Source organism: Hemiscyllium ocellatum, chromosome 41 (genome assembly GCF_020745735.1).
Source record: "Hemiscyllium ocellatum isolate sHemOce1 chromosome 41, sHemOce1.pat.X.cur, whole genome shotgun sequence".
In the NCBI taxonomy this organism is placed as follows: domain Eukaryota; kingdom Metazoa; phylum Chordata; class Chondrichthyes; order Orectolobiformes; family Hemiscylliidae; genus Hemiscyllium; species Hemiscyllium ocellatum.
Window position 1 is genome coordinate 5,729,533 of NC_083441.1, and position 11,588 is coordinate 5,741,120.

The 11,588-nt window shown below is 60.9% G+C and overlaps 1 protein-coding gene across 2 annotated transcripts in view; it reads left to right on the forward strand.

The window, feature by feature from the left end:
- Window positions 1-11,588, forward strand: part of spns1 (SPNS lysolipid transporter 1, lysophospholipid) — a 60,446-nt gene that overhangs the window by 16,020 nt on the left and 32,838 nt on the right. For both annotated transcript variants that reach the window (XM_060853530.1, XM_060853531.1), the window contains exons 10-11: window positions 2,731-2,829; window positions 3,726-3,897. In XM_060853530.1, the coding sequence (XP_060709513.1) occupies window positions 2,731-2,829; window positions 3,726-3,897 (271 nt within the window). The remainder of the gene's footprint in view (window positions 1-2,730; window positions 2,830-3,725; window positions 3,898-11,588) is intronic.

Here is an 11,588-nt window from a genome sequence, read left to right on the forward strand (position 1 = left end):
CACAGGGAGAAGGGACGGTATTCTGTCAGTGTGTACACTGCACCCAGTGTGGGTTACACAGGGAGACGGGACGGTATTCTGTCATTGTGTACATGGCACCCAGTGTGGGTTACACAGGGAGACGGGACGGTGTTCTGTCAGTGTGTACACCGCACCCAGTGTGGGTTACACAGGGAGACGGGACGGTATTCTGTCAGTGTGTACACGGTACCCAGTGTGGGTTACACAGAGAGACGGGACGGTATTCTGTCAGTATGTACAGGGCGTCCAGTGTGGGTTACACAGGGAGACGGGACGGTATTCTGTCAGTATGTACAGGGCGTCCAGTGTGGGTTACACAGGGAGACGGGACGGTATTCTGTCAGTGTGTACACGGCGCCCAGTGCGGGTTACACAGGGAGACGGGGCGGTATTCTGTCAGTGTGTACACGGCACCCAGTGTGGGTTACACAGGGAGAAGGGACGGTATTCTGTCAGTGTGTACACTGCACCCAGTGTGGGTTACACAGGGAGACGGGACGGTATTCTGTCATTGTGTACATGGCACCCAGTGTGGGTTACACAGGGAGACGGGACGGTATTCTGTCAGTGTGTACACCGCACCCAGTGTGGGTTACACAGGGAGACGGGACGGTATTCTGTCAGTGTGTACACGGCACCCAGTGTGGGTTACACAGGGAGACGGGACGGTATGCTGTCAGTGTGTACACCGCACCCAGTGTGGGTTACACAGGGAGACGGGACGGTATTCTGTCAGTATGTACACCGCACCCAGTGTGGGTTACACAGGGAGACAGGACGGTATTCTGTCAGTGTGTACACGGCACCCAGTGTGGGTTACACAGGGAGACGGGACGGTATTCTGTCAGTGTGTACACCGCACCCAGTGTGGGTTACACAGGGAGACGGGACGGTATTCTGTCAGTGTGTACACCGCACCCAGTGTGGGTTACACAGGGAGACGGGACGGTATTCTGTCAGTATGTACACCGCATCCAGTGTGGGTTACACAGGGAGACGGGACGGTATTCTGTCAGTGTGTACACGGCACCCAGTGTGGGTTACACAGGGAGACGGGGCGGTATTCTGTCAGTGTGTACACCGCACCCGGTGTGGGTTACACAGTGAGACGGGACGGTGTTCTGTCAGTGTGTACAGGGCGCCCAGTGCGGGTTACACAGGGAGACGGGACGGTGTTCTGTCAGTGTGTACAGGGCGCCCAGTGCGGGTTACACAGGGAGACGGGACGGTATTCTGTCAGTGTGTACACCGCACCCAGTGTGGGTTACACAGGGAGACGGGGCGGTATTCTGTCAGTGTGTACACCGCTCCCAGTGCGGGTTACACAGGGAGACGGGACGGTATTCTGTCAGTGTGTACACTGCGCCCAGTGTGGGTTACACAGGGAGACGGGACGGTATTCTGTCAGTATGTACACGGCGCCCAGTGTGGGTTACACAGGGAGACGGGACGGTATTCTGTCAGTGTGTACACGGCACCCAGTGTGGGTTACACAGGGAGACGGGACGGTATTCTGTCAGTGTGTACACGGCGTCCAGTGCGGGTTACACAGGGAGACGGGACGGTATTCTGTCAGTGTGTACACGGCACCCAGTGTGGGTTACACAGGGAGACGGGACGGTATTCTGTCAGTGTGTACACGGCACCCAGTGTGGGTTACACAGGGAGACGGGACGGTATTCTGTCAGTGTGTACACCGCTCCCCGTGTGGGTTACACAGGGAGACGGGACGGTATTCTGTCAGTGTGTACACCGCTCCCAGTGTGGGTTACACAGGGAGACGGGACGGTATTCTGTCAGTGTGTACGCGGCACCCAGTGTGGGTTACACAGGGAGACGGGACGGTATTCTGTCTGTGTGTACACGGCACCCAGTGTGGGTTACACAGGGAGACGGGACGGTATTCTGTCAGTGTGTACACGGCGCCCAGTGTGGGTTACACAGGGAGACGGGACGGTATTCTGTCAGTGTGTACACGGCACCCAGTGTGGGTTACACAGGGAGACGGGACGGTATTCTGTCAGTGTGGACACGGTACCCAGTGTGGGTTACACAGGGAGACGGGACGGTATTCTGTCAGTGTGTACACCGCACCCAGTGTGGGTTACACAGGGAGACGGGACGGTATTCTGTCAGTGTGTACACCGCACCCAGTGTGGGTTACACAGGGAGACGGGACGGTATTCTGTCAGTGTGTACACGGCACCCAGTGTGGGTTACACAGGGAGACGGGACGGTATTCTGTCAGTGTGTACACCGCACCCAGTGTGGGTTATACAGGGAGACGGGACGGTATTCTGTCAGTGTGTACACCGCACCCAGTGTGGGTTACACAGGGAGACGGGACGGTATTCTGTCAGTGTGGACACGGTACCCAGTGTGGGTTACACAGGGAGACGGGACGGTATTCTGTCAGTGTGTACACGGCACCCAGTGTGTGTTACACAGGGAGACGGGACAGTATTCTGTCAGTGTGTACACGGTACCCAGTGTGAATTAGACAGTGTACTCGTGTGTTGAGACTGCGGGAGCAGGCCACTGGTTTGCAAATCAGAGGAAACTGAGCCATTAAGTTAACACTTCATTCTCTCTCCGTCTCTCTCTCTCTCTCTCTCTCTCTCTCTCACTCACTCGCCAATCCCTCCTACCTTCTCTCTCACTCGCCAATCCCTCCTATCTCCTCCCCTCTCCCCCCACCCCGCTCTGCAGTACGTGGTTATTCCCACGCGTCGTTCCACCGCTGAGGCTTTCCAGATTATGATGTCCCATCTCCTGGGTGACGCCAGCAGCCCGTACCTGATTGGAGTGGTGAGTCATCGATTCCCAGGTGGGATCCCTGCACCTCTGCCCGAGCGCGCGCTCCATCCCTCTTTCTCATGCTTTCTCTCGGAATCTCTCCCTTTCCCAGAGGCGCTCTCGCGTGCACTCTCCCGCGTGCACTCTCCCGCGTGCACTCTCCCGCGTGCACTCTCTCGCGTGCACTCTCTCGCGTGCACTCTCTCGCGTGCACTCCCTCGCGGCACTCCCTCGCGGCACTCCCTCGCGGCACTCCCTCGCGTGCACTCTCTCGCGGCACTCCCTCACACGCTCCCTCGCGTGCACTCCCTCGCGCGCTCTCTCACGCACGCTCTCTCGCTAGCTCACAGACACTCAGGCACACTCTCTCTCTCACATACTCTCTCTCATACATACTGCTTTTCAGACATAGTCTCTCTCACACACGCTCTCACTCTCTCTCTCTCTCTCTCACACACACACAGACACACACACACACACTCTCTCACACACGCTGTCTCGCACGCGCGCTCTCGCTCTCACGCTCTCGCTCGCGCACGCTCTCTCGCACACTCTCTTAAACACACTCAAGCGCGCTCTCTCACGCGCGCTCTCTCTCGCTCGCACGCACTCTCTCGCACACTCCAGCTCACTCACTCAGACTCGCACACCCTGTCTGTCTGTGTGTCTCTCTCTCTGTCACACCACCATGTGCCCCCCAGCCCCTTGGTTGGAGGATGTGCCTGAGTCCAGAGAGGGCAGTCAGCCCTCATGGTACGTGGCGCTGTTGGCATTGCCCCAGTCGCCATGACTGGTACCTGCCTGGTCCTGTGCCAAGCTAACCTTGAGGCCTGTGACGCCCGCTCGGTCACTGACCCCTCTTACTTTGTATCTCTCTCTCTCTCTCTCTCTGTGTGCGCGGTGTTCAGATTTCGGACGCAATCCGGCGTTCCCGCCCGGACTCGTACTTGGCGGAGTTCCGGAGCCTGGAGTACGCGCTGATGATCTGCTGCTTTGTCGGGGCGATGGGAGGGGCTGCTTTCCTGGCAACGGCCGTGTTCATCGAGAGGGACCGCAGGAAGGCGGAGCTCTACACGCAAGGTGGGGGTCCCGGTGACTACCCGCGGCACGGCACACACTGTCCCCACCCCACACGGCACACACTGTCCCCACCCCACACGGCACACACTGTCCCCACTCCCTACACACTGTCCCCACCCCACAGGGCGCACACTGTCCCCACCCCACACGGCACACACTGTCCCCACTCCGTCCCCACTCCACACGGCACACACTGTCCCCACCCCACACGGCACACACTGTCCCCACCCCACACGGCACACACTGTCCCCACTCCCTACACACTGTCCCCACTCCCTACAGCACACACTGTCCCCACTCCCTACACACTGTCCCCACTCCACACGGCACACACTGTCCCCACCCCACACGGCGCACACTGTCCCCACTCCCTACAGCACACACTGTCCCCACCCCACACGGCACACACTGTCCCCACCCCACACGGCGCACACTGTCCCCACCCCACACGGCACACACTGTCCCCACTCCCTACACACTGTCCCCACCCCACACGGCACACACTGTCCCCACTCCCTACAGCACACTCTGTCCCCACCCCACACGGCGCACACTGTCCCCACTCCCTACAGCACACACTGTCCCCACTCCACACGGCGCACACTGTCCCCACCCCACACGGCTCACACTGTCCCCACCCCACACGGCACACTCTGTCCCCACTCCCTACACACTGTCCCCACCCCACACGGCACACACTGTCCCCACCCCACACGGCACACACTGTCCCCACTCCCTACACACTGTCCCCACTCCCTACAGCACACACTGTCCCCACTCCCTACAGCACACACTGTCCCCACTCCCTACACACTGTCCCCACTCCCTACAGCACACACTGTCCCCACTCCCTACACACTGTCCCCACCACACACAGCGCACACTGTCCCCACCCCACACGGCGCACACTGTCCCCACCCCACACGGCACACTCTGTCCCCACTCCCTACACACTGTCCCCATTCCCTACACACTGTCCCCACTCCCTACAGCACACACTGTCCCCACTCCCTACACACTGTCCCCACCCCCTACACACTGTCCCCATTCCCTACAGCACACACTGTCCCCATTCCCTACAGCACACACTGTCCCCACTCCCCACACACTGTCCCCACTCCCCACACACTGTCCCCACTCCCTACACTCTGTCCCCACTCCCTACACACTGTCCCCACCCCACACGGCACACACTGTCCCCACCCCACACGGCACACACTGTCCCCACTCCCTACACACTGTCCCCACTCCCTACACACTGTCCCCACTCCCTACAGCACACACTGTCCCCACTCCCTACACACTGTCCCCACTCCCTACAGCACACACTGCCCCACTCCCTACACACTGTCCCCACTCCCTACAGCACACACTGTCCCCACTCCCTACAGCACACACTGTCCCCACTCCCTACACACTGTCCCCACTCCCTACAGCACACACTGTCCCCACTCCCTACACACTGTCCCCACTCCCTACACACTGTCCCCACTCCCTGCAGCACACACTGTCCCCACTCCCTACAGCACACACTGTCCCCACTCCCTACACACTGTCCCCACTCCCTACACACTGTCCCCACTCCCCACACACTGTCCCCACTCCCTACACACTGTCCCCACTCCCTACACACTGTCCCCACTTCCTACAGCACACACTGTCCCCACTCCCTACACACTGTCCCCACTCCCTACACACTGTCCCCACGCCCCACACACTGTCCCCACTCCCTACAGCACACACTGTCCCCACGCCCCACACACTGTCCCCACGCCCCACACACTGTCCCCACTCCCTACACACTGTCCCCACCCCCTACACACTGTCCCCACCCCCTACAGCACACACTGTCCCCACTCCCTACACACTGTCCCCATTCCCTACAGCACACACTGTCCCCACTCCCCACACACTGTCCCCACTCCCTACACACTGTCCCCACTCCCTACAGCACACACTGTCCCCACTCCCCACACACTGTCCCCACGCCCCACACACTGTCCCCACCCCACACGGCGCACACTGTCCCCACCCCACAAGGCACACACTGTCCCCACTCCCTACACACTGTCCCCACCCCACACGGCGCACACTGTCCCCACCCCACACGGCGCACACTGTCCCCACTCCCTACACACTGTCCCCACCCCACACGGCGCACACTGTCCCCACTCCCTACAGCACACACTGTCCCCACTCCACACGGCGCACACTGTCCCCACCCCACACGGGTCACACTGTCCCCACCCCACACGGCTCACACTGTCCCCACCCCACACGGCACACTCTGTCCCCACTCCCTACACACTGTCCCCACCCCACACGGCACACACTGTCCCCACCCCACACGGCACACACTGTCCCCACTCCCTACACACTGTCCCCACTCCCTACAGCACACACTGTCCCCACTCCCTACACACTGTCCCCACTCCCTACAGCACACACTGTCCCCACTCCCTACACGCTGTCCCCACTCCCTACAGCACACACTGTCCCCACTCCCTACACACTGTCCCCACTCCCTACACACTGTCCCCACTCCACACGGCGCACACTGTCCCCACCCCACATGGCTCACACTGTCCCCACCCCACACGGCTCACACTGTCCCCACCCCACACGGCACACTCTGTCCCCACTCCCTACACACTGTCCCCACACCCTACACACTGTCCCCACTCCCTACAGCACACACTGTCCCCACTCCCTACACACTGTCCCCACTCCCTACAGCACACACTGTCCCCACTCCCTACAGCACACACTGTCCCCACTCCCTACACACTGTCCCCACTCCCTACAGCACACACTGTCCCCACTCCCTACAGCACACACTGTCCCCACTCCCTACACACTGTCCCCACTCCCGACACACTGTCCCCACTTCCTACAGCACACACTGTCCCCACTCCCTACACACTGTCCCCACTCCCTACAGCACACACTGTCCCCACTCCCTACACACTGTCCCCACTCCCTACAGCACACACTGTCCCCACTCCCTACAGCACACACTGTCCCCACTCCCTACACACTGTCCCCACTCCCTACACACTGTCCCCACGCCCCACACACTGTCCCCACGCCCCACACACTGTCCCCACGCCCCACACACTGTCCCCACTCCCTACACACTGTCCCCATTCCCTACAGCACACACTGTCCCCATTCCCTACAGCACACACTGTCCCCACTCCCCACACACTGTCCCCACTCCCTACACACTGTCCCCACTCCCTACAGCACACACTGTCCCCACTCCCCACACACTGTCCCCACGCCCCACACACTGTCCCCACTCCCTACACACTGTCCCCACTCCCCACACACTGTCCCCATTCCCTACAGCACACACTGTCCCCACTCCCTACACACTGTCCCCACTCCCTACACACTGTCCCCACTCCCCACACACTGTCCCCACTCCCCACACACTGTCCCCACTCCCCACAGCACACACTGTCCCCACTCCCCACACACTGTCCCCACTCCCTACACACTGTCCCCACTCCCTACACATTGTCCCCACTCCCCACACACTGTCCCCATTCCCTACAGCACACACTGTCCCCACTCCCCACACACTGTCCCCACTCCCCACACACTGTCCCCCACTCCCTACACACTGTCCCCGCTCCCTACAGCACACACTGTCCCCACTCCCTACACACTGTCCCCACTCCCCACACACTGTCCCCACTCCCTACACACTGTCCCCACTCCCTACAGCACACACTGTCCCCACTCCCTACACACTGTCCCCACTCCCTACAGCACACACTGTCCCCACTCCCTACAGCACACACTGTCCCCACTCCCTACACACTGTCCCCACTCCCTACAGCACACACTGTCCCCACTCCCTACACACTATCCCCACTCCCTACACACTGTCCGCACTCCCTGCAGCACACACTGTCCCCACTCCCTACAGCACACACTGTCCCCACTCCCTACACACTGTCCCCACTCCCCACACACTGTCCCCACTTCCTACAGCACACACTGTCCCCACTCCCTACACACTGTCCCCACTCCCTACAGCACACACTGTCCCCACTCCCTACACACTGTCCCCACTCCCTACACACTGTCCCCACGCCCCACACACTGTCCCCACGCCCCACACACTGTCCCCACGCCCCACACACTGTCCCCACTCCCTACACACTGTCCCCACTCCCTACACACTGTCCCCACCCCCTACACACTGTCCCCATTCCCTACAGCACACACTGTCCCCACTCCCCACACACTGTCCCCACTCCCCACACACTGTCCCCACTCCCTACACACTGTCCCCACTCCCTACAGCACACACTGTCCCCACTCCCCACACACTGTCCCCACGCCCCACACACTGTCCCCACTCCCTACACACTGTCCCCACTCCCACACACTGTCCCCATTCCCTACAGCACACACTGTCCCCACTCCCTTCACACTGTCCCCACTCCCTACACACTGTCCCCACTCCCCACACACTGTCCCCACACCCCACACACTGTCCCCACTCCCTACAGCACACACTGTCCCCACTCCCTAAACACTGTCCCCACTCCCCACACACTGTCCCCACTCCCCACACACTGTCCCCAATCCCTACACACTGTCCCCGCTCCCTACAGCACACACTGTCCCCACTCCCTACACACTGTCCCCACTCCCTACACACTGTCCCCACTCCCCACACACTGTCCCCACTCCCTACACACTGTCCCCACTCCCTACAGCACACACTGTCCCCACTCCCTACACACTGTCCCCACTCCCTACACACTGTCCCCACTCCCTACAGCACACACTGTCCCCACTCCCTACACTCTGTCCCCACCCCCTACAGCACACTCTGTCCCCACCCCCTACAGCACACACTGTCCCCACTCCCCACACACTGTCCCCACTCCCTACAGCACACACTGTCCCCACTCCCCACACACTGTCCCCACCCCACACAGCACACACTGTCCCCACTCCCCACACACTGTCCCCACTCCCTACAGCACACACTGTCCCCACTCCCTACACACTGTCCCCACTCCCTACAGCACTCACTGTCCCCACTCCCTACACACTGTCCCCACTCCCTACAGCACACACTGTCCCCACTCCCTACACACTGTCCCCACTCCCTGCAGCACACACTGTCCCCACTCCCTACAGCACACACTGTCCCCACTCCCTACACACTGTCCCCACTCCCTACACACTGTCCCCACTCCCGACACACTGTCCCCACTCCCTACAGCACACACTGTCCCCACTCCCTACACACTGTCCCCACTCCCTACAGCACACACTGTCCCCACTCCCTACACACTGTCCCCACTCCCTACACACTGTCCCCACTCCCTACACACTGTCCCCACGCCCCACACACTGTCCCCACGCCCCACACACTGTCCCCACGCCCCACACACTGTCCCCACGCCCCACACACTGTCCCCACTCCCCACACACTGTCCCCACTCCCTACACACTGTCCCCACTCCCTACAGCACACACTGTCCCCACTCCCTACACACTGTCCCCATTCCCTACAGCACACACTGTCCCCATTCCCTACAGCACACACTGTCCCCACTCCCCACACACTGTCCCCACTCCCTACAGCACACACTGTCCCCACTCCCTACACACTGTCCCCACTCCCCACACACTGTCCCCACGCCCCACACACTGTCCCCACTCCCTACACACTGTCCCCACTCCCCACACACTGTCCCCATTCCCTACAGCACACACTGTCCCCACTCCCTACACACTGTCCCCACTCCCTACACACTGTCCCCACTCCCCACACACTGTCCCCACTCCCCACACACTGTCCCCACTCCCCACACACTGTCCCCACTCCCTACAGCACACACTGTCCCCATTCCCCACACACTGTCCCCACTCCCTACACACTGTCCCCACTCCCTACACATTGTCCACACTCCCCACACACTGTCCCCACTCCCCACACACTGTCCCCACTCCCTACACACTGTCCCCGCTCCCTACAGCACACACTGTCCCCACTCCCTACACACTGTCCCCACTCCCTACACACTGTCCCCACTCCCCACACACTGTCCCCATTCCCTACAGCACACACTGTCCCCACTCCCCACACACTGTCCCCCACTCCCCACACACTGTCCCCACTCCCTACACACTGTCCCCACTCCCTACAGCACACACTGTCCCCACTCCCTACACACTGTCCCCACTCCCTACACACTGTCCCCACTCCCTACAGCACACACTGTCCCCACTCCCTACAGCACACACTGTCCCCACTCCCTACACACTGTCCCCACTCCCTACAGCACACACTGTCCCCACTCCCTACACACTATCCCCACTCCCTACACACTGTCCGCACTCCCTGCAGCACACACTGTCCCCACTCCCTACAGCACACACTGTCCCCACTCCCTACACACTGTCCCCACTCCCTACACACTGTCCCCACTCCCCACACACTGTCCCCACTTCCTACAGCACACACTGTCCCCACTCCCTACACACTGTCCCCACTCCCTACAGCACACACTGTCCCCACTCCCTACACACTGTCACCACTCCCTACACACTGTCCCCACTCCCTACACACTGTCCCCACGCCCCACACACTGTCCCCACGCCCCACACACTGTCCCCACGCCCCACACACTGTCCCCACGCCCCACACACTGTCCCCACTCCCACACACTGTCCCCACTCCCCACACACTGTCCCCACTCCCTACACACTGTCCCCACTCCCTACAGCACACACTGTCCCCACTCCCTACACACTGTCCCCACCCCCTACACACTGTCCCCATTCCCTACAGCACACACTGTCCCCATTCCCTACAGCACACACTGTCCCCACTCCCCACACACTGTCCCCACTCCCCACACACTGTCCCCACTCCCTTCACACTGTCCCCACTCCCTACAGCACACACTGTCCCCCACTCCCCACACACTGTCCCCACGCCCCACACACTGTCCCCACTCCCTACACACTGTCCCCACTCCCCACACACTGTCCCCATTCCCTACAGCACACACTGTCCCCACTCCCTACACACTGTCCCCACTCCCTACACACTGTCCCCACTCCCCACACACTGTCCCCACACCCCACACACTGTCCCCACTCCCTACAGCACACACTGTCCCCATTCCCCACACACTGTCCCCCACTCCCTACACACTGTCCCCACTCCCCACACACTGTCCCCATTCCCTACAGCACACACTGTCCCCACTCCCTAAACACTGTCCCCACTCCCCACACACTGTCCCCAATCCCTACACACTGTCCCCGCTCCCTACAGCACACACTGTCCCCACTCCCTACACACTGTCCCCACTCCCTACACACTGTCCCCACTCCCCACACACTGTCCCCACTCCCCACACACTGTCCCCCACTCCCTACACACTGTCCCCACTCCCTACAGCACACACTGTCCCCACTCCCTACACACTGTCCCCACTCCCTACACAATGTCCCCACTCCCTGCAGCACACACTGTCCCCACTCCCTACAGCACACACTGTCCCCACTCCCTACACTCTGTCCCCACCCCCTACAGCACACTCTGTCCCCACCCCCTACAGCACACACTGTCCCCACCCCCTACAGCACACACTGTCCCCACTCCCCACACACTGTCCCCACTCCCTACAGCACACACTGTCCCCGAT